The sequence below is a fragment of the Osmerus mordax genome, chromosome 3, assembly GCF_038355195.1.
Source record: "Osmerus mordax isolate fOsmMor3 chromosome 3, fOsmMor3.pri, whole genome shotgun sequence".
Taxonomy (NCBI): Eukaryota; Metazoa; Chordata; class Actinopteri; order Osmeriformes; family Osmeridae; genus Osmerus; species Osmerus mordax.
Window position 1 is genome coordinate 177,750 of NC_090052.1, and position 27,657 is coordinate 205,406.

At 49.9% G+C, this 27,657-nt stretch overlaps 2 protein-coding genes across 4 annotated transcripts; one reads left to right on the forward strand and one right to left on the reverse strand.

Annotated features, from left to right (window-relative positions):
* The first annotated feature begins 269 nt into the window (after window positions 1–269).
* Window positions 270–2,278, forward strand: LOC136940685 (serotonin N-acetyltransferase-like). Of its 2 annotated transcripts, none has more exons than XM_067232936.1 (4): window positions 270–374; window positions 714–985; window positions 1,473–1,627; window positions 1,910–2,278. In XM_067232936.1, exons 2-4 carry the CDS (start codon window positions 832–834, stop codon window positions 2,276–2,278), a joined length of 678 nt encoding a protein of 225 aa, XP_067089037.1. In that variant the 5' UTR covers window positions 270–374; window positions 714–831. The 2 variants fall into 2 exon arrangements, with proteins under 2 accessions (XP_067089037.1, XP_067089038.1); XM_067232937.1 differs by having other exon boundaries at window positions 325–374; window positions 747–985.
* A 4,164-nt stretch (window positions 2,279–6,442) lies between these two features.
* On the reverse strand, window positions 6,443–26,364 carry LOC136937269 (envoplakin-like). 2 transcript variants are annotated; one of them, XM_067230855.1, is made up of 22 exons: window positions 26,239–26,364; window positions 24,149–24,248; window positions 23,374–23,522; window positions 22,769–22,892; window positions 22,059–22,181; window positions 21,885–21,926; window positions 21,606–21,767; window positions 20,174–20,281; window positions 19,197–19,292; window positions 17,968–18,078; window positions 17,612–17,758; window positions 16,818–16,969; window positions 14,821–14,918; window positions 14,571–14,743; window positions 14,090–14,268; window positions 13,417–13,555; window positions 13,140–13,333; window positions 12,235–12,385; window positions 11,934–12,017; window positions 10,680–10,787; window positions 10,504–10,596; window positions 6,443–10,356 (listed from the first exon to the last, which is right to left on the reverse strand). In XM_067230855.1, exons 1-22 carry the CDS (start codon window positions 26,277–26,279, stop codon window positions 6,934–6,936), a joined length of 5,997 nt encoding a protein of 1,998 aa, XP_067086956.1. In that variant the 5' UTR covers window positions 26,280–26,364; the 3' UTR covers window positions 6,443–6,933. The 2 variants fall into 2 exon arrangements, with proteins under 2 accessions (XP_067086956.1, XP_067086957.1); XM_067230856.1 differs by lacking the exons at window positions 21,606–21,767; window positions 21,885–21,926; window positions 22,059–22,181; ... (2 more) ...; window positions 24,149–24,248; window positions 26,239–26,364 and adding an exon at window positions 20,839–20,853.
* Between the last annotated feature and the right edge of the window lie 1,293 nt (window positions 26,365–27,657).

Genomic DNA, 27,657 nt, shown 5'->3' on the forward strand with positions numbered 1-27,657 from the left:
GAATCATAAAACTACTGTGACATTGACTGTCTTATTGTTGTTGAATATGACATTGTTTATGTCCTCCTTTTTGGACCCATCACACCGACTCCACACTCACTCACACACACATCACATGCAGTCTCACTCTCCACAAACTCACACACCCTTTCACCGTGTCTTGCATCACAGTACATCTCCCGGAATGATAGCCGCTGAGTTGTGGAAACAACTTGACTAATCCATCATGTGACTCATATCTATAATCACCCTGTTATGAAGAACACCCTCATAACCTACCCCACCCTGAAGAGAACATCTCCACAGAAGGAATGCGGTAGGCTAGGGAACGGGTGAAAGGTAGAGAGAGAACAGAAGCCCTTCAAGGTCATCAGGTGAGTACGTGGTATTCGTAGGAGCTTTATTGTGTTTTACCTGCTGTAGTTAGTGTATGTCAAGATCAGGTGCTTTACTGCTCACAGACTCACACACGCACACACACACCAGACACACACCCGCACCCTGGCTGTGTATGAATAAAAGGCCAGGATGTTGTAAACTCACAATCAAAACACAGCCACCAACAAGCAAAAAGGCCACATTACGTCTGTGTTTAATTGTGGGGTTTGGTTAATTGTTCCCCACTTAATCTTACACACACAAACAATTATTATTTCATCCCCTGACGTCCCACATTCTCATGTAAATGTTCTATGAATCACATGAACACACAGCAGCACTATAAATACCCAGCTGAACTCTGGCAGGCAGAGGAGCCAGGCGAGAACAGGAGCAGAAAGAAGCTGAAGAGTTGAAAGGGAGCAGAGAAGGTTTCAAGCTCCCAGCAGCACAATGTCGGTGGTCGGTGCCCAGCCTTTCCTGAAGCCCATGCACCCTCCTTCCCCGGCATCGCCAGGCCTGCAGCGACGCCACACGTTACCCGCCAGCGAATTCCGCCCACTCAACACACAGGACGCCATCAGCGTGTTTGAGATTGAGAGGGAAGGTGAGTTGATGTTTGAGATCGAGAGAGAGGGCGAGTTGATCTTTTCTAAGGTTAAGTTCAGTGTAGATCTGAAATTAAATTACATTTACAACCTGGACTCAGAAATAAATTGTTTTCCTTCTAGATGTAGACAACCATGTGGTTTGGTCTATTAGGGTTAGTGTTAGTCATGATGGCTAATTCCATCCTGAGTTTATTTGATCCTGGGTTTATGCTTTCCTGGGTTTATTCTATCCTGGGTTTACTCTATCCCGGCTCCATCAGATTCCCCAAATGCAACATGCTCAGCGAGTTCATCACATATTTCCTCCAGGGAAATTTGACATGTTTTAAGGAAATCAAATGTCACAGCATTGTTTTTTTCATTTGTTATACTGTTGTAGTCATAAAAGAGTTGCTGGGTCTCAGGAGATCAACTTTATTAGTCTGTTCATACACATACTTCATCTCGGTCAAGAGAAAGCCTGACCCCTGACCCTCTCCCCAGCCTTCATCTCCGTGTCGGGGGAGTGTCCGCTGCACCTGGACGAGGTGCGTCACTTCCTGACTCTGTGCCCAGAGCTGTCCATGGGCTGGTTTGAGGAGGGCCGACTGGTCGCTTTCATCATCGGCTCTCTGTGGGACCAGGACAGGCTGACTGTTGTAAGACGTTCGTTCTCTAATTCTTTCTCTCTTACTCATTCTCTCACTCATTCACTCTCTCACTCATATACTCTCTCTATCGTTCACTTTCTCATTCTCTCTCTCACTCACTCAGTCATTCACCCAATCACCCATTCATTCATTGACACACTCACAAACCCTATCTAACCCTGACCGACCTTTTATCCTATCTAAACTTGACCTCTGACCCTATAACCCTGACATCTGATCCCAGGAAGCCCTGACCTCTGACCTCATCTAACCCTGACTTCTGACCCCTAGGACGCCCTGACCCTCCACCGTCCCCAGGGCACCACGGTCCACATCCATGTGCTGGCGGTGCACCGTACGTTCCGGCAGCAGGGCAAGGGCCCCATCCTGCTGTGGCGCTACCTGCAGTACCTGCGCTGCCTTCCCGCCGTGCGACGCGCCACACTCATGTGTGAGGACTTCCTGGTTCCCTTCTACCGCAAGTCTGGTTTCAAGGTCCGGGGGCGCTGTGCCATCAGTGTGGCCAGCCTCACCTTCACAGAGATGCAGCACTGCATCAGCGGACACGCCTTCATGAGGCGCAACAGCGAAGCCATCGGGTTCTCTCAGAATCCCTTGCTGCTGGCCAGGCCACAGAACTCAGAGCCTCTGGATTTCTGAGGTGAGGAGGGGAGAGAAGGGGTGAGGAGGGGAAAAAGGGGTGAGGAGGGGTGAGGAGATGAGAGAAGGGGTGAAGAGAGGAGCGAAGGGGTGAGGAGGAGAGTGTGCTGTAACTGGTTTGGGTAAAGAGGGTAGGGCAGCACCTGACATGATACAGTCCATTACGTTAAGCTATAATCACATCCATAATATATGTATATACAGTATAATAATTTAATTACAATATCTGGTATTATTAGGTTTAATAGTGTAGGTAAAAACAAAAAACAAGTTAGTTTGTGAATAGCTTTGACAGAGAGGAACTTCAAACGACGACCGCAACCCTAACTCAACCAGTGCACTAACAAGGTGTTTAGTGATGTATGATGTAATACAGTAGCCCAACAAAGCTACAGTGCTGTAACAGGTGTAATAACTGTGTAACAGGTTAGAGTCTGCCTGTGTGCTGGTGGAGTTAAGACTGTGGTGGGTAGCAGAACTATCTGGTGAATAATTAGGGCTCAGTGTAGTGTATCTTCTGTACAGAATGACAGCAACGCTGCTCTGTATTTCTGTACCAACTGAATATTCGGACCTATCCAGCAATGTATAATCTAAATACTGTTTACTGATTGTTTATATATTTGTTTACTAGCCCTTGTAGAAGTTAGTGTAAGTATAGGTAGACCAGTGTGGAAGGGATGAAGGGATGAGTTTAGTGACAGTGTAGCAGTATTAGGCTGTATTCTAATCTCCATCATAACTCTGATGTCAGAGGAGCTGCATCACCTGTGTGTCTTAGGTGTGACATCTTGTGATAGTAACCAGTAACCAGATATATTTAAAAAATGTGATTCTCTGAATAGAGTGAAAGTGCAACATGAACGTATATAAACTATAAACATGTTTTATACTGTTTTATAAGTAGAAAATGTGATAATAAAGTTCTTGATTTGGTACAAATCAGTTTCTGTTTTGTGAGTCAAACTAAGACATTAAGAGGTGGGGAAGAGATTGGGGGAAGGGACATGGGTGAGAGATGGATGAGAGATGGGGAGAGATGGGGAGAGATGGGGGAGCGACATGGGGAGAGATGGGGAGAGATGGGGGAGAGATGGGGGAGCGACATGGTCAGAGATGGGGAGAGATGGGGGAGAGATGGGTGAGAGATGGGGGAGCGACATGGGGAGAGATGGGTGAGAGATGGGGAGAGATGGGGAGAGATGGGGGAGCGACATGGGGAGAGATGGGGGAGAGATGGGTGAGAGATGGGGAGAGATGGGTGAGAGATGGGGGAGCGACATGGGGAGAGATGGGGAGAGATGGGGTAGCGACATGGGGAGAGATGGGGAGAGATGGGGGAGCGACATGGGGAGAGATGGGGGAGCGACATGGGGAGAGATGGGTGAGAGATGGGGAGAGATGGGGAGAGATGGGTGAGCGACATGGGGAGGGATGGTGGAGAGATGGGTGAGAGATGGGGAGAGATGGGGGAGCAACATGGGGAGAGATGGGGGAGAGAGATGTAGGGAGATGGAGGATGATTTGTCCCAGGTTGTTGCAGTAGAATGGGAAGATAATCACATAGCAACACACACACCCTCTAATCATGACGACATTACACATGCAAATGTTCAAACCATTATAAAAACACTCTACATTTTGCTATTACACACTGTTCTTCCATTTATTCTTCCATCTATTCATTCATGCCTCCATGTCTCCCTCCCATCCACATCATATGCCTCCTGTCACACTGTTAGTGGCGGATTTAGGCACAGGCGTCATGGGCATCCGTCCGGGACGGCATCTTGCTGGGGGCGCAGGGCACCCGCACCCAAAACAATTTTTATGGTGACATTTGCTCAATCAGTTTTTGATCGCTCATTTGCACGTCAATTATATAATGTCACCGTGTTGACCGCGTGGGACTGCGGGTCAATTCACCTGGTCAGAGTGGGCGCCCTGATTCACCTGGTCAGAGTGGGCGCCCTGATTCACCTGGTCAGAGTGGGCGCCCTGATTCACCTGGTCAGAGTGGGCGCCCTGATTCACCTGGTCAGAGTGGGCGCCCTGATTCACCTGGTCAGAGTGGGCGCCCTGATTCACCTGGTCAGAGTGGGCGCCCTGTTTCACCTGGTCAGAGTGGGCGCCCTGATTCACCTGGTCAGAGTGGGCGCCCTGATTCACCTGGTCAGAGTGGGCGCCCTGATTCACCTGGTCAGAGTGGGCGCCCTGATTCACCTGGTCAGAGTGGGCGCCCTGATTCTTGTTTGGGAGCTAGGCAGGCAGCCTGCAGGTTTCCCACTCAAAAGTACGAGATGGGGAGGAGGGCGGGGAAAGGTTGGCCTCAGGTCTCCCCACTGGAAGCCCGATGTAGGGGGAATGGGGGAATCTATCACTGATACCAGAAAAATCAACTTAAGTCCAGTAACAAAATACTTGTACTTTGTTACTGCCTATCTCTGGTAAAATCCACACACTTGATCCGGGAGTACAACGGTACTTAAGAAAGATTTGTTGAATCAGATGTTAGTTTATTTGTCTGTGTCTGGTCTCTGAGATGTGGTTACTGTGCACTGTGCCTGGTCACTGAGATGTGGTTACTGTGCTCTGTGCCTGGTCACTGAGATGTGATTACTGTGCACTGTGTCTGGTCACTGAGATGTGGTTACTGTGCACTGTGTCTGGTCTCTGAGATGTGTTTATTGTGCACTGTGTCTGGTCACTGAGATGTGGTTACTGTGCTCTGTGTCTGGTCTCTGAGATGTGGTTACTGTGCACTGTGTCTGGTCTCTGAGATGTGGTTACTGTGCACTGTGTCTGGTCTCTGAGATGTGGCTACTGTGCACTGTGTCTGGTCACTGAGATGTGGTTACTGTGCACTGTCTGGTCACTGAGATGTGGTTACTGTGCACTGTGTCTGGTCTCTGAGATGTGGTTACTGTGCACTGTGTCTGGTCTCTGAGATGTGGTTACTGTGCACTGTGTCTGGTCACTGAGATGTGGTTACTGTGCACTGTGTCTGGTCACTGAGATGTGGTTACTGTGCACTGTGTCTGGTCACTGAGATGTGGTTACTGTGCACTGTGTCTGGTCTCTGAGATGTGGTTACTGTGCACTGTGTCTGGTCTCTGAGATGTGGTTACTGTTCTCTGTGTCTGGTCTCTGAGATGTGGTTACTGTGCACTGTGTCTGGTCACTGAGATGTGGTTACTGTGCACTGTGTCTGGTCACTGAGATGTGGTTACTGTGAACTGTGTCTGGTCACTGAGATGTGGTTACTGTGCACTGTGTCTGGTCTCTGAGATGTGGTTACTGTGCACTGTGTCTGGTCACTGAGATGTGGTTACTGTGCACTGTGTCTGGTCTCTGAGATGTGGTTACTGTGCACTGTGTCTGGTCACTGAGATGTGGTTACTGTGCTCTGTGTCTGGTCTCTGAGATGTGGTTACTGTGCACTGTGTCTGGTCACTGAGATGTGGTTACTGTGCACTGTCTGGTCACTGAGATGTGATTACTGTGCACTGTGTCTGGTCACTGAGATGTGGTTACTGTGCACTGTCTGGTCACTGAGATGTGATTACTGTGCACTGTGTCTGGTCTCTGTACCTCCCTTCTTGTATTTCTTACACTCCATCTCTCACTCCCTCTATCCCTCCCTTTCTCTCTTCCTCCCTCTCTCCCTCCCTCTTTCTCCATCCCTTCTTGCCACACTCTCTCCCTCCGTCTTTCTCCCTCCCTCACTCACTCTCTCTCCCTCCATCCTCTCTCTCTCTCTCTCTCTCTCTTCATCCTTCTATCCCTAACTATTACTCACACTCACACGCAGGAGGGACAAACAAGTCCAGTAATCCCACTAACACCTTCCAGTAAAGACATAATCTGCTAATCTCACATTCGGGCAGGGAGAGACCCCTACTAACCCTCCCCCACTAACTCCCCCTGCTAACTGTGTGTGTGTGTGTGTCACGTCTAACTCCATGTTCAATAATGAGTCACATGTAATCGTTGTCCTTAATCCCAGATCCAGTCCAGGTGAATTAACATATGTCTCCAGCCCAATCTGACCCCTCACTCGGACCCCTAACCCCCTCACTCGGATACCCTCACTCTGACCCCTGACCCCCTCACTCGGACCCCCTCACTCTATAATAAGAACTATGAACACGTTAAACACAAGGCTAATCTATTCATGTAATTATCCTTTAATGAAGACTACGGGTCAAACAAGATTCAAATTTGGAATATGATTCTAAAATAAGTAATAAAGTAAAATAATTATAATAATTAAAATATTTTTTTAAAGATCATTAAGACAATACATTAGGATTCTCACACAAACCATCCAGAGCAGAACATTCACATTAAGTCCCAGAAATCTCCTCATACAAACAGGAACCAAAATCAATTAATCTGTGAACAACATAAATCAATCCCTATTCTACACTATCCTATTATATACCTACACTAACCCTCACATGTAAATATGGCTGCATGCCCCTCTTCAGGTGGCCATGTCAGTGCTAACCTTCACCATAACCAGGCATCCTTAATCCTTGATTTGTGCTGGATGCTGCTGTACTTTCCAATTGAACCATTAGTATGTCGCTTTTGATCAAAGCAACTGCTCAATAAATCAAAATGTAAAGCCTTTAGTCGTGGATCTAAGGTGTCTAGACCTGGCTGTGTGATCCACCAGACGCTGCAGGCAGCAGCAACAGTCCTGTGCTCACATCCTTCTTGCAGCGATCCATCGCCTCCTTGTAGGAGATCTTCTCTTTGGAGATAGGGTCCACAATGGTTTTAGAGTGGGCGGACACATCCTGGAGATCCTTGGCAACCGTGCTGTCAATCATCTTGGTGTAGAGGGCATCTTGGATGCTGAGGCGTCCGGCCTTGTGGGGGTCCACCAGGCCTCCCGTCAGGTACTGTGCCTCCATGAACCTCATAGCGCTGTCGTGGGGGATCCAGCCCTTCTCTCCCGCCTGGCCGGCTGACAGGCGCTCCCTGGTGACTGGGTCCTCCACACCAGTGAAGGCTTTCTGGGCATTCAGCAGCTTGTGGAGATGGCTGGTGTCGATGAGGCCGCGCTCCGCAGCCTTGTGGACGGAGTACTTGTCCTTTCTGTTAAGGTCCACGATGCCGCCCGTGGCCGCCTGCGCCTCCAGCAAGACGATTGCGGTGTCGGGATCCAGGAGCTTGCGTGTCAAGGCACTGCGCACAGACATACGGCTGCCGGTGGTGGTGTCCAGGATGCCGCAAATGGGGAATGACTCCTCAGCAGAGCTGATGCTGGTGAGGCTGGAGTAAGAGGATCTGAGGGAGGACGGCATGGAGCTAAGAGGAGACGACACACTCGTCTTCGTAGATGTCTTGGGGACAGAGATTGGGCCGAGGAAGGGCTTTGGTTTGTTTTCTCCGGCAACTAAGAGGGCGAACTCTGAGATGGGCATTTTGCCTTCCTTGTAGCGGTGCACATCGTACTGTGTCAGTCGTCCGTCCGCCAGGGCGTTTTTGACGGAGAACTGCTTCCCGCTCTTTCGGTCCTGCAGGATGGAGGTTTCCCCATCGGGCCCGTGGGAAGAGATCTCCTCCCAGTCGCACTCCAGCTCCTGCAGGTGGATGTACTGCTTACGGTCAATCACCCCCTCCAGATATGCGTCATAGGGGGACATGTCCTTACCCGTCTCTGGGTCCAGGATGGTGATCTTGGTGGAGAGGTTTGTCTCTGTGGTGTGGGTCTCGGAGTGGTCTTCCTTCTTCATGGCAGCCTGCAGCTCCATGATGGTGGTCTCCCTCTGGTGGATCCTGTCTTTTTCATTCAAGATGTCCCTCTCCAGACCCTGAACCTCTGACTCCATCTTGATACTCCTCTGCCTGCTGACCTGGTTCCTCTCGCTGAGGAGTTTGGACTGCTGCTGGAAGGTGATGCTGATGTCCTGCTTCTCTGCCTCCATGGAGTGTAGCTCCTGCCTGAGCTTCTCCTTCTCCTTCAGCAGGCTGTCTCGGCCGAGCGTGAGGCTGCTCTCCTCCTGGCAGCTGCTGGACCTGGAGCTCTGCAGCCGGGTCATCTTGGAGTTCAGCTTCTGGATCTGGTCCTCCTGGTCACGTCTGGCATTCCTCTCCTGGCCCACCAGATCCAGGAGGTGGTCCCTCTCTGATTCCACTGTCTGGTCCTTCTCCACTCTAATCACCTCTTTGTAAACTATCTTCTCTACCGACTTCTCCTTCTGCAAGATGTCTAGCTTGATTCTCAGGTTGCGGATGTCTCTCTCCAGGCGACTGATGCTGGTGCCCTCGATCTCCATGTCTGTACGGAGGCCATCGGTCAGCCTCTCCAGTTTGGGGTCCCTCTCCACCTTCAGGACTTCCTTGATGATGATCTTCTCCTCGATTGGAGGAGGCGTGTTCTCCAGCTCTAGGATGAGGGTTCTGATCTGCCTCAGCTCCGCCTCCACCTGGATCTTCTTCTGACCGTCATCCATGAGCACCAGGCTCCTCTCCTTCTCCTCCACCAGGCTCCTCAGCTGCCTGACTTCCAGCTCCAGCTTCCTGCGCACCTTCACCTCCTCGTCTAAGGTCTTGTTCAGCTTCTCGTGCTCCTGGATCTGCTTGGGGTCCGTCTGGAGATGAACAATCTCCTGAGTCACAATCTTCTCCTCTGGCTTCTGTCTCTCCAGGAGGATGTACTTGTTCTGCAAGTCAAAGACCGTCTCCTCAACGTTGCGGCGCTGCTGGATCTCCAGCCTCAGGTCTTTCCTCAGCCGATCAGCCTCCTTCTCCAACAGGGGGTCGTTTTCATACTTTATCACCTCCTTGGTCACCAGCTTCATCTCAACCTTAGACTTTTCTGTCTTCCACTCATTCCTCTCCTTGCGTAGGCGGCTGAGAATATCCAGGGTGCTGTCGTAAGTGATTCGCAGCCGGGACACTTGTTCATTCAATCTCTGTAGCTCTCGGATGACCTCAGGGCTCTTCTCCTCCTTAATCACCTCCTGGGTCACTTCCTTGTACTCCACCTTGGGTTTCTGGGAGCGCAGGGTCTTCAGGTCCACCATCACTATGTTGATCTCCTGCTCCAGGTTGGAGCAGTTCCGTCTGTACTCCTGCAGCTGCTTCCTCAGCCGCTGCAGCTCCAGCTCGGTGTCCGGATCCACCCTGTAGATTTCGTTGATGATCTCCTTCACCTCCAGTCTGGGCTTCACCTTCTCTACCTCGCTGTAGCGCAGCTGCAAGCTGGAGATCGCTCTCAGCAGGCTGCTGTTCTCACTGTTCACCTCCTCCAGGGACGTCCTGAGGGTCTTGGACTCTTCCAGAAGAAGTGGATCCTGTTCCACTCTTTTCAGCTCCTTCAAGATGATCTTGGGCTGGATGGTGGGGATGACCCTCTCCAGGGTGTTGATCTCGCTCCTGGTATGGAAGATGTTGTCGTTGAGAGCCTTACTGCGTGAACCTTCTTCTGAGATCTCCATCTGGAAGGTGTGAACGGCCTTCAGCATCTCTGGGTCCTTCTCCAACTTCACCACCTCCTTCTTCACTACGGTCTCCTTGATCTTCGGCTTCTGCTGCGCCAGAACCGTGATCTCTGTCTTCATCTGGACGGTCTCTGAGTCTCGCAGCAGCACCTCCTCCCTGATCTTGCGCATCTCCTCCCGGAGTCTGGCCGCCTCCTTGTCCAGCTGGGGATCCCTCTCAAACTCCGTCAGCACCTTGGTCACGAGCTTGGGCTTCACACTCGTCCTCTCAGCCTCCAGGAGGATGACCTTCTGGTTGACCATCTCAATCTCAGACTGGGTTCCTGAGCGCAGCATGGCCTCCTGCTTGATCTTGTTCCTTAGGGCCTCCAGGTCGCCCTCCAGCTTAGGGTCGCGGTAGTACTGAACCACCTCCTTCTCCTCCACGCGTTCCACGCCTCGGCGGCTCTTCAGAGACATGAACCTCTTCCTGTAGGTGTCCAGGTCATTCTCGGCGTGGGTGCGTCTGACGACCTCGTCAGCCAACTCTTTCCTCAGGCCGTCGGTCTCCTCCAGGTTCCTCTGCTGGCTTTGCATCTGCATCTGCTGCTTCACCTCCACCAGGGTCACCTTCTCCTCGTTCTGATCCGGGGGAGATGTGGGGAAAGAGAGGGGGAAAAAGACAGAGAGTAAGATCGGATATTAACAGTCATTCCTGTCAACACATTCCTGCATGGTAGGAGAGACCATAATAAGGACATGCCTTGATAACAGTTTTCTACACTGTACCTGAGCAATGATGTTCTTAGCCAAACCCATCTGGCTCAGTCGCTGATTGTTTGCAGCGGACACCTCAGAGTACATGTGCAGCAGATCCCTCTCCTGCAGCAGGGACACACACAGACACATCAGACACCAGGACAGACCCAGGAGCACCTACAGTCCTCCCTTTTCAGGGTCAGTACCTTTTTCTCCACAGCGTCAGCCATGGCGGAAACATGGCGTCTCTTGGCATCAGTCTCATCATTGTCGCCTCTCACAGCTCGGTATTTATCAGTCTTGGCCTCATACTCCTGAAATGTTGAAAAACAGAAGATGAGGACCTGAACAGCTCAGAGAGATTTATATTTCCTGATTAATATTTGCTGCATGTTGAGCACATAACAGCAACAGAAAAACATGAACATGCTTGACTACATATAGCTAGATGATCACACAGTACCTAAACAGGACAGATAGATATTAAAGTTACCCAAGTCCAAAACAGAATGTTTCTCAGCAGTGGTGTGGTGAATCATGTTGGCTACATATTTTAATTTCCATCATACATTTACTCCAACATAATCAAGTCTATTCGATTTTTATTGTTGATTGTATTAGCTGCAATACGTTGTTAAATTCCATGGCCCGCTTAACCGCCCCCCCACCCCCAAAAATAATTTTTGACTGCCATATATCGTTTTTGTCGATATATTGATGTAAACCATTTCGAGATCTGCAGGTACAATCAACGTCTTTGTCTGACCATGAACGTGTCAACAACGGGAACAACGGGAAAGTAAACAGAGACTACTCATCCATGAATAGCCATGAACTCTGGTTGCATCATGCTAAATTTGCTGATGGAAGCGTACAGTCACTCACTCACACTCGGTAATAACTTCGGCTCCATTTGGAATTTCCCGGATTTCGTGGTGTCAAAATGTTCACTGCACTCTGACCTTTCGATTGGCTCCCAAAATCTGTGCATTCTCTCCCCCCCCCCCCCCCCCCCCCGACATTTTTACGAACATGTAACATACTATTATCACATGTCCGTGCAGAACGGCCCTGTCATTGTCAGTTACAGAGTAACACCCAAAAGCTTCAGTTGGGGTTTGCCGTCATTGTCATCATGCAGTCATGGATGAATATTAATTTGAAGTGTTTCAGTGACTGTTTCTAGGCAACGCTGGGCGTTAAGAGGGTGGGACGAGACACCTGCACCAGAGTAAGACTGGATTGTGATTTATGAAGTTAATCCAGCAGAACATGCATGTGCACTGTGTTAAAATTACAACACTTTGTGTATAAGCGCTCTGTGTTTCGTTCATATGCCACCTTTTGATGTGAGTCCTCTGCATGGCTTTTTAAATGAGATCAGGTGAACATAGGACATCAGGTGATCATGGGGGACCTGGTGATCATAGGACATCAGGTGATCAGGTGTGTGAACTCACGTTGAGAAGGTTCTGCAAATCTCTAGACTGTTCCACTGCTCGTTTCAGATCCTCAGACTTCCTCTGAACATCCTCCACCACTCTCTACACAGGGAACAACAATCATGCAGAAGAAATCTTCAGAAACTATATCAATCTATCTTTCAGATGTATCTATCTGCCGGTCTGTCTTTCTGTCTGTCTGTCTATGGCAATCAAACATACAATATCAAACCATTAAATTCAGTCCACCATTTGAGAGGTGACACCGAACAGAACAGTACTGACAATACTCTGTACTCCGGAATTTGCATTAACTGACCTTCTGAGAGTTTTGCTTTGCGTTGATTTGAGACAAGCCATCGCTGGGATTGATTGTATTATTGGGCAAGCTGGTCAGGAATGAGTTCAATGATTGGACAGAGGTCTGGAACCCTTGGTTCTTATTGGCTGCTTCTTGAATCAGAGAAGTTCTGCAACAAAAGAAACAGTAAATAATAAAACAATATCAAAGTACAGTCTTCTTCACAAAAGACAGAACGAGACATGGGAGACAGGACAGCTGGGATGGGTATAGCTCAGTGGTAGAGCATGGGGATGGGTATAGCTCAGTGGTAGAGCATGGGGATGGGTATAGCTCAGTGGTAGAGCATGGGGATGGGTATAGCTCAGTGGTAGAACATGGGGATGGGTATAGCTCAGAGGTAGAGCATGGGGCTGGGTATAGCTCAGAGGTAGAGCATGGGGCTGGGTATAGCTCAGAGGTAGAGCATGGGGCTGGGTATAGCTCAGTGGTAGAGCATGGGAATGGGTATAGCTCAGTGGTAGAGCATGGGGATGGATATAGCTCAGAGGTAGAGCATGGGGCTGGGTATAGCTCAGTGGTAGAGCATGGGGCTGGGTATAGCTCAGTGGTAGAGCATGGGGATGGGTATAGCTCAGTGGTAGAGCATGGGGATGGGTATAGCTCAGTGGTAGAGCATGGGGATGGGTATAGCTCAGTGATAGAACATGGGGATGGGTATAGCTCAGTGGCAGAGCATTTGACTGCAGATCAAGAGGTCGAGGGTTTAAATCCCCCCTGTACGTTTCTTTGGAACTAACTGAGCACATTATCATTACTATTAACAGGGATGATGACAGAGAGAATGGGTGATTGGAGGGTTAGTGGAGAGAGAGGGAAAGATAAGCCCCGTGGGTGTGTTGTCAGGGTAGCAGAAGCCCCACCTCTCTTGTATCTGGCTGTTGACGTTGGCGTAGCGGTTCCGGAGCTGCCTCACCCGGGCCGCCTGGCGCTGGATGTCAGGACAGAAATCCCCGAAGCTCTTCTGCAGAGAACTGCTTAGCTGCTCCACGTTCTCCAGATCCCTACTCATCTTGTGCATGTCCTCCTGCCCTGACGACACCTCCCTGCGCAGAGCCTGGGGGAAGAAGTTTCAGACTGCGATTCTGCAGGGCTCTGGATGAGGGAGAGATGGGAGGACCAAAGCAAGAGAGGGGGTACCTGTAGTTTCAGATTGTGGTTCTGCAGGGCGCCGGGCATGTCAGGGATGGCTCCTTCCTCTGCCAGCTGCTCCTCAAAGCCAGATATCATCTCATCCACCTTTTGGACCTGCTTCTCCAGAAACATGGAGGCTGTGGCCCTGGGGAGGGGGAGGAGGGAGGGTGGAGTAGGAGGAATAAGTAAGAAAAGGAGGAGGAGGGAGGAGAAGAGAGGGAGGAGGAGGAGGAGGGAGAGGAAGAGCAAGGAAGTTATAACTCTATACGTACATATAAATATACCTGAAGTTTAGGGTTAGATCAGAAACCAATAAATCAGTTTCATGTAATCAATGCAGTATTCATGTCAGGTGATGTCCAAAATATGCAGTCTGACCGGGATCTTTGGATCAAAGTCATCCTAAAAGATGAATAATTTGGACTAAACTGAAGATCCGGTGATGCTATCTACTAGGGTGTAAAATGAAGAGGAAACCTGAAAGTTTCATAAAGTTGTACTTTTTTAAGTTACCTTCATTTACTTTTACTTAATCAAACCAACATGTACAATATGTATGTACTTGTATTATTTTTAATTAGTATTATGTATGGATTGTACAATAAACAAAACAGAATTTGTGAAAATTAATTTAAAAAGAGCGTCCGTTTTCACAAATGAACTCATATTTGAATATTACTTCTTGGTGTAGAGGTCGGAGAGGGTGTTGATGGAGTCAAACTTGTTGTTCACGGCATTGAGCTTCAGGGGTAGAGAAGAGTTGGCATGACCCAGGGCATTCTGGGATACGATGGGCTCCAACTCCCTCTGGACAGCTGCCTTTTCTGCCTCCAGCCCCCGCACCGTCACACTGGTGACCTGGGGGGGGGTGCATTGACAATTTCATACTGGGATGTTATCAGTATGGAGTTATAATTGTTGCGCTGTAGTAGTTTGGGGTTAGGGTTAAGGGGTAGAGATATAATTCTTGTTAAACTGTGCATAGTAGCTGAAATGTGATCACTTTTCACTGTGCCTGTTAAATACAGGCACATACATATAAACTTTGCCCATCAAAATTCTGTTAGAACGATGCACTTCTGATCCTGGATTTTCTGCTGTACTTCTCTTATGCATTATATGTATCTTGTGCTACATGATTAAGTAATGTTGTGGTGAACCTGCTGCAGAGCCAGCCTGCTGCTCAGGTCAGTCGTGGGGCTCCTGCGGTCCAGCGGAGCTCTGGTCCGTCCCAGGATTTCTCTCTCACTCTGCTCCAGCCTGCCGCTGATCCGCTCCAGCTGCTCCGCCAGCTCCGACACTCTGGGCGCCTCGGGGGCGCTGGAGACGGGGGCTGTGGGGACACAGAGGCTCATATAGTGCAGTACAGCAGAACAGAGCATAGCAGAGTAGCAAGGTGTTATCTCTCACCTGCTGTCTGTGCTCTAACAACATCCACACCAGAGCTCCTCAGAGACGACATCAAAGCTGTTCTCCTCTTCTTCAGGTCCGTCAGTTCCTTGTCCAGACTACACACACAAACAAGCACACATATACCAACACGCACCAGGGTGAGCTACAACAACGACAAACCCTGGTTCACAACAAAACTCAGAAGGCTCAGGTTGGACAAGGAGGAAGCTTTCAGGAGTGGGGATAGAAACAGATTCAAGGAAACGAAGAACAGGTTTAGCAAGGCGGTGACAGAGGCTAAACGACTGTACTCGCCTGGCCAACGACCTGAAAAATGTCTACTGTCGTTTTGAAAGACAACTGGACTGTCCTGACCCACATCTACCCACCCCAGAGGCCCCCTCCCCCCCACCCCAGAGGCCCCCTCCCCCCCACCCCAGAGACGACTCTTTCCATTCAGGAGGGAGAAGGTAACACACTGTTCAAGGTTTAGGGTTAGGGTGATGCTGCATTCCATTTGACATCGGAAATCCCAACTCGGAACTGGGAATGACGTCACACCCGAGTTTATCACGCTCCAAAAGTCCCAGTCGAATTCCAGTCGTTAAACAAGAGATGATAGTCAAGAGCTAGCCGTAGAAGCAGTGTGTGAAGCTGGGAAAACACATCTCTGACTCCCGGTTCATCAGCACCGGATCTCCTCAGGGCTGCGTCCTTTCCCCTCTGCTCTTCTCCCTGTACACCAACAGCTGCACGTCCAATCATCAGTCCGTCAAACTCCTGAAGTTTGTGGACGACACCACCCTCATTGGGTTCATCTCTGGTAGGGATGAGTCTTACTAAAGGTGGGAAGCTGACATCCTGGTGACCTGGTGCAGCCAGAACAACTTGGAGCTCAATGCTCTTAACCCATTAAGGAGTAGCGTCGCACATATGTGATTGTTCGAATGCGGGTCTCACAGCGTAACGTCGCACGTGTGATTTTGAACATTCCAACTGACTATTTTCCGATAGACAAAAACTATATGACAAACTCTATAGTATGGCTTCAAAATTTACAATGAGGAGGCTAACAAGTAACACTACCAGGTAGTAGCATTGCTATGAGTATTATGCTAGGTTGCTAGGTAACAGAAGCTAACTAAAGCTTCAGTTACCGAAAAATAACTCACGCTATGGGGAGCATCGGAAATATTTAGAACTCACGCATCTAAGGGTTAAGATAGTGGAGATGGCTGTAGAAAACTTCAGGAAAAACCCAGCCCCACTCAGCCCCATCAACCTGTGTGACTCCCCAGTCAACACTGTGGAGCCCTTCCGCTTCCTGGGTACTATCCTCTCCTAGTACCTCACGTTGGAACTGAACATCAGCTCCCTCACCAAGAAAGCACAACAGAGGATCCATCCTCACCTCCTCCATCACCATCTGGTACACTGCTGCCACTGTCAAGGACAAGAGCAGATTGCAGCGTATCATCTGCGCTGCAGAGAAGGTGATAGGCTGCAATCTGCCTTCCCTCGAGGACCTGCACACCTCGAGGACACTGAGGCGAGCAAGGAAGATTGTGGCCGACTCCTCCCACCCTGGTCACTCCCTGTTTCAGCCACTCCCCTCCGGCAGGAGACTGCGTTCCATCAGGACCAAAACCTCACGCCACAAGAACAGTTTCTTTCCATCTGCAGCTGGCCTCATCAACAAGGCCCAGAACCCCCAATTGTCACTAACTCACGTATAAAATACTGAGCGTTACATTAACGCTCCTCTGGCACAGAGCCTCACTGCACTCTTTTACTTTATATTAATATTTTATTTTAAATTGTACAGTTTTGTTCGTATTTTGTAATAAGACATTTCTAAGAAATATAAAACACATGTCTAACTTTTTATATTTAAGGACTGCACACACTTTTTTAAGATTCTTATATGTTTATGCACCTGCCCACCAAAGTAAATTCCTTGTTATGTAAACTATTATGTCTGTGGACCAGGCAGGGCTGAGCGCAACGGGGCTCACCTGGCCAGGGTGTCCATGGCCTGGGCATCAGGAGGGGGGATGAGCAGGCACGCCCCTGGGACAGTCTTCCTCGTCCCAGCACTGGTCTGGACCTCCCAGATCACCTCTGAGTTGTCCTTCAGAATCAGACTCTCTCCTTGACTTATCAAGTTCTGAGAGGAGGATAAAGGAGGAGGAGGACAGTATAAGGACAAGAGGAGCAAATGACAGGAAGACAGGAGGAGAGGCGGAAAGGACATGAAGACAGGAGGAGAGGACAGCAGGAGCAGAAGACAGGAGGAGAGAAGAGGACAGCAAGAGTAGAAGACAGGAGGAGAGGACAGGAGGAGAGGACAGGAGGAGAGGAGGAGAGGAGGAGAGGACAGGAGGAGAGGACAGGAGGAGAGGACAGGAGTAGAGGAGGAGAGGACAGGAGGACAGGAGGACAGGACAGGAGGAGAGGGGGAGAGGAGAGGAGGAGAGGACAGGAGGAGAGAAGGAGAGGACAGGAGGAGAGGGGGAGAGGAGAGGAGGACAGGAGGAGAGGTGGAGAGGACAGTAAGAGCAGAAGACAGGAGGAGAGGATGAGAGGACAGTAAGAGCAGAAGACAGGAGAGGTGGGAGCAGCAGACAGGAGAGGTGGGAGCAGCAGACAGGAGAGGTGGGAGCAGCAGACAGGAGAGGTGGGAGCAGCAGACAGGAGAGGTGGGAGCAGCAGACAGGAGAGGTGGGAGCAGCAGACACTGCTTCTCTGTCTGGCCTTGTCTACTTACACAATGACATTCTGAATATTTAGGTGGTGTGTTTGTGCCTACCTCTTCGTTGGTCCAGTCACACAGGGCCAGCAGGGTTGTGGGCTTGGTGGGGGGCAGGCGGCGCAGCCTGAGGGGGGCGATGTTGGAGCTGAGCTGCCTCAAGGCCAGGAGACGCTGCTCGTTTCGCTCCAGCGCAGAGAGCTCTCCCTGGGGACCACACAGCTGGGTCAGGGGTCAGGCAGCTGGGTAAGGTTAGGGTTAGACTGAAATGTACTGAACAATCTAAATAAAAGCAACCAGAACCAGAATGTGTTCTACCACTATGGAGAGCAAAGAACACTCTGAATGTGTGCCTATAGAACCCAGATACCCAGGAGTATCTCCTGTAGAACGAGACAGTTTGGAGGTTCTCCCACCTCCAGCTGCAGAAGCACCTCAGGGTTGCTCCGGTTGGCCAACGCCCGCGGGTCCAGGGACAAGCTCAGCCTCCTCAGGGACTCTCCCAGGGTCTCAGCATCCAGCTGGTACTGAGGAACACACACACACACCATTCAGCTGGTACTGAGGAACACACACACACACCATTCAGCTGGTACTGAGGAACACACACACACACCATTCAGCTGGTACTGAGGAACACACACACACACCATTCAGCTGGTACTGAGGAACACACACACACCATCCAGCTGGTACTGAGGAACACACACACACCATTCAGCTGGTACTGAGGAACACACACACACACCATTCAGCTGGTACTGAGGAACACACACACACACCATTCAGCTGGTACTGAGGAACACACACACACCATCCAGCTGGTACTGAGGAACACACACACACCATCCAGCTGGTACTGAGGAACACACACACACCATTCAGCTGGTACTGAGGAACACACACACACACCATTCAGCTGGTACTAAGGAACACACACACACACCATTCAGCTGGTACTGAGGAACACACACACACCATCCAGCTGGTACTGAGGAACACACACGCCATTCAGCTGGTACTGAGGAACACACACACACCATTCAGCTGGTACTGAGGAACACACACACACCATCCAGCTGGTACTGAGGAACACACACACACGCCATTCAGCTGGTACTGAGGAACACACACACACCATCCAGCTGGTACTGAGGAACACACACACACGCCATTCAGCTGGTACTGAGGAACACACACACGCCATTCAGCTGGTACTGAGGAACACACACACACCATCCAGCTGGTACTGAGGAACACACACACACGCCATTCAGCTGGTACTGAGGAACACACACACGCCATTCAGCTGGTACTGAGGAACACACACACGCCATCCAGCTGGTACTGAGGAACACACACACACGCCATTCAGCTGGTACTGAGGAACACACACACACGCCATTCAGCTGGTACTGAGGAACACACACACACGCCATTCAGCTGGTACTGAGGAACACACACACACGCCATTCAGCTGGTACTGAGGAACACACACACACGCCATTCAGCTGGTACTGAGGAACACACACACACGCCATCCAGCTGGTACTGAGGAACACACACACACCATCCAGCTGGTACTGAGGAACACACACAGAAACCCACATTTCTGTGAGTGTGTGTGAGAGTGTGTGCGCAGTACCTTCTTGTAGTCCTCTATGTTGTCCAGGTGAGTCTCCTGGCAGATGCAAAGGTTGAGGAAACTCTGCCACTCGTTCTGCACTGCATCCCGGTGTGCCTGCAACACAGCATCACTACAGTAACTACAGTAACACACTCAGGGTGCCACCAGGCACCCTGAGTGTGTGTGTGTGTGTGTGTGTGTGAGTATGGGTGTGTGTGTGAGTATGGGTGTGTGTCAGTGTGAGTGTATGTGTGAGTGTGGGTGTGTGTCAGTGTGAGTGTGTTTGTGTGTGTGTGTGTGAGAGAGTGTGAGTATGTGTGTGTGTGTGTGTGTGTGAGTATGTGTGAGTATGGGTGTGTGTCAGTGTGAGTGTGGGTGTGTGTCAGTGTGTGTGTGTGTGAGAGAGTGTGAGTATGTGTGTGTGTTTGTGTGTGTGTGAGTATGTGTGAGTATGGGTGTGTGTCAGTGTGAGTGTGGGTCAGTGTGAGGGTGTGTGTGTGAGTGTGTGTGAGAGAGTGTGAGTATGTGTGTGTGTGTGTGTGTGTGTGTGTGAGTATGGGTGAGTATGGGTGTGTGTCAGTGTGAGTGTGTGTGGGTGTGTGTCAGTGTGAGTGTGTGTGAGTGTGGGTCAGTGTGAGTGTGTGTGAGTGTGGGTCAGTGTGAGTGTGGGTCAGTGTGGGTCAGTGTGAGTGTGTGTGTGTGTGTGAGTATGTGTGAGTATGGATGTGTGTCAGTGTGAGTGTGTGTGTGTGTGTGTGTGAGTATGTGTGAGTATGGGTGTGTGTCAGTGTGAGTGTGTGTGAGTGTGTGTGAGAGAGTGTGAGTATGTGTGTGTGTGTGTGTGTGTGTGTGTGTGTGTGTGTGTGTGTGTGTGTGTGTGTGTGTGTGTGTGTGTGTGTGTGTGTGTGTGTGTGAGTATGTGTGAGTATGGGTGTGTGTCAGTGTGAGTGTGTGTGAGTGTGGGTCAGTGTGAGTGTGTGTGTGTGTGAGTGTACCTCAATGGTGGCGCTGGCAGGGTGCTTAATCTGCACCAGCCGGTCTCCATTCTGCAGCAGCTGGCTGGTCTCCTTCTCGTGGGTCAGCAGAGTATTGTTCTTGAACTTCTGTTGGATGAGAGGTAGGGAGTCAGATGGCTGAGTGGTTAGGGAATCGGGCTAGTAATCAGAAGGTTGCTAGTTCGATTCCCGGCTATGCAACCAAATGATGTTGTGTCCTTGGGCAAGGCACTTCACCCTACTTGCTTCGTGGGGGAATGTCCCTGTACTTACTGTAAGTCGCTCTGGATAAGAGCGTCTGCTAAATGACTAAATGTAAATGTAAGAGAGCACAGGTAGCACTGGTAAACTAGCACAGGTAGCACTGGTAAACTAGCACAGGTAGCACTGGTAAACTAGCACAGGTAGCACTGGTAAACTAGCACAGGTAGCACTATGACACATAGCACTAACAAAGGTAGCACATGTAGCACATGTGGGCATTCTTCACCAAGTTGCTTGTCAAGGCCAGATTACTCTCCCATCTCTGCTCTTCACTTGGCCTCACTTGCATATCTGTTCTCATACTCATGTGAGGTATACTGAGGTATACTCATACCTCATACTGCATGGGTACTGCCCGCCCCCCTCCTCACCTCATATTGCATGGGTACTCCCCCCCTCACCTCATACTGCATGCGTACTCCCCCCCTCACCTCATACTGCATGCGTACTCCCCCCCCTCACCTCATACTGCATGGGTACTCCCCCCCCTCACCTCATACTGCATGCGTACTCCCCCCCTCACCTCATACTGCATGCGTACTCCCCCCCCTCACCTCATACTGCATGGGTACTCCCCCCCCTCACCTCATACTGCATGCGTACTCCTCCCCCTCACCTCATACTGCATGGGTACTCCCCCCCTCACCTCATACTGCATGGGTACTCCCCCCCTCACCTCATACTGCATGGGTACTCCCCCCTCACCTCACCTCATACTGCATGGGTACTCCCCCCCCTCACCTCATACTGCATGGGTACTCCCCCCCCTCACCTCATACTGCATGGGTACTCCCCCCCCTCACCTCATACTGCATGCGTACTCCCCCCCCTCACCTCATACTGCATGGGTACTCCCCCCCCTCACCTCATACTGCATGGGTACTCCCCCCCTCACCTCATACTGCATGGGTACTCCCCCCCTCACCTCATACTGCATGGGTACTCCCCCCCCTCACCTCATACTGCATGGGTACTCCCCCCCTCACCTCATACTGCATGGGTACTCCCCCCCTCACCTCATACTGCATGGGTACTCCCCCCCTCACCTCATACTGCATGGGTACTCCCCCCCTCACCTCATACTGCATGGGTACTCCCCCCCTCACCTCATACTGCATGCGTACTCCCCCCCCTCACCTCATACTGCATGGGTACTCCCCCCCCTCACCTCATACTGCATGCGTACTCCTGGAGGATCCAGCATCCGGTCGCTCCAGTCCCTGCGGAGGATCCGATCCTGTTCCTCTGCCAGGTAGGCCAACTCCTTGGTGCAGCTCTGCATGTAGTCATAGAGTGTTCCCAGGTGCTTGCTTCTGGCCTGGGAGCTCTCCTGTACACACACACAGGGAACACAGTCACATGCAGGTGAGTCAAACCGGAGTGATCCTGCAGAGATCAACACTGCAGTAGCACCAGGATAGAGATCAACGCTGCAGTAGCTACTCACCAGGAGGTCAGAGCACTGCTTCCTGATGTCAGCACTCTTCTCCTGCAAACACAGACATGGACAATCACACAGTCAAGAGAGCTGAGGACTGAAACTCTGACTCTACATTGTGCACTAACTCTCTACATGATTGAGCCTACTAACTGACTCGATTGCGATTGCTTCAGTAGTCACCATGTTCGAGGGGTCCAGCTGGGGTCTGTAGGCCTCTATCTCCTGGTGCAGGATGTTCTGAGCAGCAATCTGCTTCTCCACATCAGACAGGGATGGTCCATAACCAGTAGAGTTCATCTGCTTCTGTTTGCACACACCCCACATGCACACACACACACATGCACACACACGCACCGCACACACACATACACGCACGTGCATACACACACATGCACCCCACACGCACATACACACATGCACACACACCCCACACACAAACACACGCACCACACACGCACATACAAACACATTCTAAATAAATATTTTATTTAAAAAATACACATAGGGTCAGAAAACAGTCCCTGCCTCACCTGCTTGTCCTGCCTCACCTGCTTGTCCTGCCTCACCTGCTTGTCCTGCCTCACCTGCATCACCTGCTTGTCCTGCCTCACCTGCTTGTCCTGCCTCACCTGCATCACCTGCTTGTCCTTCCTCACCTGCTTGTCCTGCCTCACCTGCCTCACCTGCTTGTCCTGCCTCACCCGCTTGTCCTGCCTCACTTGCTTGTCCTGCCTCACCTGCATCACCTGCTTGTCTTGCCTCACCTGCTTGTCCTGCCTCACCTGCTTGTCCTTCCTCACCTGCTTGTCCTGTCTCACCTGCTTGTCCTGCCTCACCCGCTTGTCCTGCCTCACCTGCTTGTCCTGCCTCACCTGCTTGTCGTGTCTCACCTGCTTGTCCTGCATCACTTGGTTCCAGTTGATTTGTGGGCTCAGGTCTAGTCCCTTCACAGGTTCGTACAGCTCTCTGTAGATCTCACAGGCCTTCGACCAGCGCTCATGCAGATTACTCACACTGAGGAGGGGGAGGGCATGGGGGGGAGGGCACGGGGGGAGTCAGGGGGGGGGCATGGGTGGAGGGGAGGGGGGGAGGAGGAAGAAGAAAAAAGATATAGGAATAGAGGAGAGAAGAGGAAATGGGGTTACGTTTTGTTACAGCAAGTGTGTGTATATCTGTGTCTGTGTTTACATTTACATTTAGCAGATGCTCTTATCCAGAGCGACTTACAGTAAGTACAGGGACATTCCCCCGAGGCAAGTAGGGTGAAGTGCCTTGCCCAAGGACACAACGTCATTTTGGCTTGACCGGGAATCGAACTGGCAACCTTCGGATTACTAGCCCGATTCCCTCACCGCTCAGCCACCTGACTCCCCACGATGTGTTTATATATCTGTGTGTGTGTATGTATGTGTGTGTGTCTGTTTGTGTGTATGTGCGTATATCTGTTTGTGTCTGAGCGTGTGTGTGAGTGTATATCTGTGTGTGTGTGTCCTACTCGTTCTCTATCTCTGCAGCCTGGGGGTGCTGCAGCCTCTTGGCCTGGTCCACATCCAGGAACAGCTGCTTCAGCAGAGCTTCTCCCTCAGTCAACTCATCAGCACTCTCCTGCTGGTGCTGCAGCGCATGGCTCTCTCTCTGCCGGTCCTACACACACACACACACACACATGCATCATACACACACACCTTTACATACACACACCCATACTCACACTCATATTTGTGTATAAGCGTGTGTGTATGTATGTGTGTGTGTATGTGTGTGTGTGTGTGTGTGTGTCAGAATCAGAATCAGAACGAGCTTTATTCACCATGTGAGTTCACACAAACAAGGAATTCACTGTGGCAGGAAGGTGTATACGATAAGCAAATTAAGCTTAACTATAAAGAGTAAATAATATTGTAATTTTTTTTAGACCCAGTAAATAATAAATCATTTTAAACAATGCTATACAATGTAAGATATACTGTATAAAATATTAAAATATGATATAGAATAGGACAATATGACAGGTAATAGTGCAATTGACTGGTGATTTTGTGCAATGTGCAATGAGGTGATAGATGGACTTAATAAATAAATAAATCACATTAGTGTATGTGTGTATATGTGTGTGTGTATATGTGTATGTGTATATGTGTGTGTGTGCGTGTATATGTATATGTGTGTGTATATATGTATATGTGTGTGTGTATGTGTATATGTGTGTGTGTATGTGTATATGTGTGTGTGTGACTAAAATAAATGACTAAAATGTGTGTGTTCCTCACCGCAGCCAGCAGCTCCTCAGCCTTCAGCACGTTCTTTTCCACCTGGTCAGCGTTGTGCTGCATGCGGGCGATCAGTACAGCCAGGTCATTAGCCTGGCTCCTAACACACACACAACAGACACACACAGGGAGAAGCAGTTGGAACACAACAGCCACTGCTTTCTCATCAACACCAGCCATGACAGAAAGAAGCACGAAATTCTTGTCCCACCCCCTAATCACCACTCAGGGGGCCTGGGCCTGGTGTGGGTCTGTGCCTGGTCTGGGTCTGGGCCTGGTCTGGGTCTGGGTCTAGGTCTGGTCTGGGTCTGGGTCTGGGTCTGGGTCTGGGACTGGTCTGGGTCTAGTCTGGGTCTGGGTCTGGGTCTGGGTCTGGGTCTGGGTCTGGGTCTGGGTCTGGGTCTGGGTCTGGGTCTGGTCTGGGACTGGTCTGGGTCTGGGTCTGGGTCTGGTCTGGGACTGGTCTGGGACTGGGACGGGTCTGGGTCTGGGTCTGGGTCTGGGACTGGTCTGGGACTGGGACTGGGACTGGTCTGGGTCTGGGTCTGGGTCTGGGCTTGGGCCTGGGCCTGGGCTTGGGGCTGGGCAGGGGGTGGGGTGGGGCTGAGGCAGGGGTTGAGCCTGGGGTTGAGGCCTCCGGCTGGGGCTGAGGCTGGGGGCAGGGAAGAGGCAGAGGCAGAAATGGGGCTGGGGCTGGGTGTGTCTCTCCTTAACTATTTATGTCATTCCTGCTTGTCGTTCAGAGTTTCAGTTATCTAAGCTGACACACCCAACACACACACAGTTCTCTCTCTCTCACACACACAGACTCAAGGATCACAGGGGTGTGTCCCCAGGAATGCAGGGAATCCTAACTGACATTTTTTATGAATCTCTTCCTTTGCCTGCATCTCTTCAGTTCAGGAGGGGTAAAGGGGGGGGGGGGTGGAGAGGAGGGAAAAAGAGGAGGGAGATGAGGGAAGAAGGGATGGAGAAGAGGGAAGAGGGAGAGGAGGGAGGGGAAGAAGGTAGGATAGAGAGATGTAGCCCTGTGGTAGAGTCCATGTCTAATTGCAACACAAATGTCCGGGCAATTTTGTTCGACAACTGCTTATCTGTCACACATAGAGCATATCATGTCAGTATGTGAGAGGGGTGTGTGTGTGTGTGTGTGTGTGTGTGTGTGTGTGTGTGTGTGTGTGTGTGTGTGTGTGTGTGTGTGTGTGTGTGTGTGCGTGTGTAGAAGGTTGACTGCAAAGTCCATGTTTCAATAACAGCCGAAGAGATCACATAGAGGAGATTAGAACAGCAAGCCCTGAACAGAACAAACATTATCTCCATAGAACATTCCTAACCTTTATGTTGCTGTTATTCCAATCTTCTTCGTTTACCAAGGTAGCTTGATAATGTAAACCAGCACTTGGTGGTCGAATGAATGAAGTGGACATGCTACAAAGTGATTCATACACACTGTATTAAACAACTAGAAATAAAGTTTCTAGAGAATACTTCCTTCCAGGGTACAGCATGTGTAGTTATCAGGTTACTTTCCCTCAAAGGGATACATGACAACATCTGCTGGGGCTGATGGGTTTATGGTTAGACATCATAACTCATCAGGGGCTGTGAGCTGCAGTCTCCTTGCTGTCTCAATCTGGAGCCCTCATTATATTACAATATGTCAACACAGCTAGTCAGAGCTGGCACAGAATTATAATTACAAGATCAATACACTGCCACACCCCTTTGACAGGGGAAGGGGGAAGGGGAGCAGAGTATATTAGAGTAGAGCAGAGTAGAATAAAGTAGAGTAAAGCAGAGCAAAGTACATAATTAATCCACAAGGAAACAACAGTTACAAGTAAATGTAGCCCAAATTTAAATAAATTAATATTCTCCCTGTATATATAAACAAATGTTTATATTATATACAGGTCTATATAAAATAAACACCTGAATATATCCTATATATACATATCGTACATATTTATACAAACACCTGTACGGTGTACATTAGTTGGACACCTGTATCATATACCTGTATACAGTATGTCAATATCCAGAACACACACACAAATACATATGCACATACAAAGAATAATTTGGCTTACTTGCTTATCTTCACAGGACTGTATTCCTTCTTCTTAAACATCTTGGCTGTCTGTAGTCCCTGTAAGCTTCTCTCCTCTTTCCTTCTCGTTCCTGTTCAGTCTCGCTGCCGTCCAGTCTCTCTACCCAGGTAAAGTGCAGTCTCTCTACCCAGGTAAAGTGCACGCACCCGATTTCCGCCCCGCCCCTGAACAGGTGTGTAGTCACTATAGCAACAGACTAGGATAACCTGTTCCTGCCCTCCGTCCAACTCTCTCACATTCCTCCTCTCTCATCACTCTCTCTCTCCTTCTGTCTCTCTCTCACACAGACAGGTGGTCTCTCTCTCACACAGACAGGTGGTCTCTCTCACACAGACAGGTGGTCTCTCTCTCACACAGACAGGTGGTCTCTCTCTCACACAGACAGGTGGTCTCTCTCACACAGACAGGTGGTCTCTCTCACACACAGACAGGTGGTCTCTCTCTCCTTCTGTCTCTCTCTCACACAGACAGGTAATCTCTCTCACACACAGACAGGTGGTCTGTCTCACACAGACAGGTGGTCTCTCTCTCACACAGACAGGTGATCTCTCTCACACAGACAGGTGGTCTCTCTCTCACAGACAGGTGGTCTCTCTCTCACACAGACAGGTGGTCTCTCTCTCACACAGACAGGTGGTCTCTCTCACACAGACAGGTGGTCTCTCTCTCACACAGACAGGTGGTCTCTCTCTCACACAGACAGGTGGTCTCTCTCACACACAGACAGGTGGTCTCTATGTGCAGTGAGACACATGTGGGGAGTACAGGTGATCCTGAAGTCTGAGAAACTGTTAGAGCTGTCTTGGGTTAGAGGGGGAGGAATGTGGAGGCAGTAACATGGATCCCATCCCTTAACCGTGCTTCCCTGACACCCTCGTTGGTGGCTGGCTGCTCACCTTTAAATCAGAATGGGTTTTATCAGAATGGGTTTTATTCGCCATGAAAGTTTGCACAGACACGGAATTTGCTTTGGCAGGAAGGTGCAAACATTAAACATATAGCAATCTGAAATTTAAATATGAGGACTAACTATACTAAGGGTACATAACTAGCAAACTAAGGGTACATAACTAGCAATGGAATTATATTAAAATAAACTATACAATAAAATATAAAATATAAGTTGCAGTAATTTACAATATAAAAATACAAATATTACAAAAAATACAAATGGTACAGGATTGTATTGTCCAGTGCAAAAAGCAGTGTGTTTTAAGGGCATTGAGTCATGAAGTCAGTGTGAACCCTTGGCCTTGTTGAAGACGCCAACAGCGGAAGGGAAGAAACTGTTTTTGTGGCGTGTGGTATTGGTCCTGATGGACCGCAGCCTTCTGCCGGAGGGGAGTGACTGAAACAGGGAGTGACCAGGGTGGGAGGAGTCGGCCACAATCTTCCTCG

What these genes read in the sequence shown, in the direction of transcription:
- LOC136940685 (XM_067232936.1), top strand. Translation starts at nt 832, where the DNA reads ATGTCGGTGGTCGGTGCCCAGCCTTTCCTGAAGCCCATGCACCCTCCT. An exon ending in GTTTGAGATTGAGAGGGAAG is followed by an intron (nt 986 to 1,472) that starts GTGAGTTGATGT and finishes CCCTCTCCCCAG; the next exon opens with CCTTCATCTCCGTGTCGGGG. An exon ending in ACCAGGACAGGCTGACTGTT is followed by an intron (nt 1,628 to 1,909) that starts GTAAGACGTTCG and finishes TCTGACCCCTAG; the next exon opens with GACGCCCTGACCCTCCACCG.
- LOC136937269 (XM_067230855.1), bottom strand. Translation starts at nt 26,279, where the DNA reads ATGTTTAAGAAGAAGGAATACAGTCCTGTGAAGATAAGCAA. An exon ending in GCTGCAGAGATAGAGAACGA is followed by an intron (nt 22,893 to 23,373) that starts GTAGGACACACA and finishes CCCCCTCCTCAG; the next exon opens with TGTGAGTAATCTGCATGAGC. An exon ending in CTGCCAGCGCCACCATTGAG is followed by an intron (nt 19,293 to 20,173) that starts GTACACTCACAC and finishes GCTGTGTTGCAG; the next exon opens with GCACACCGGGATGCAGTGCA.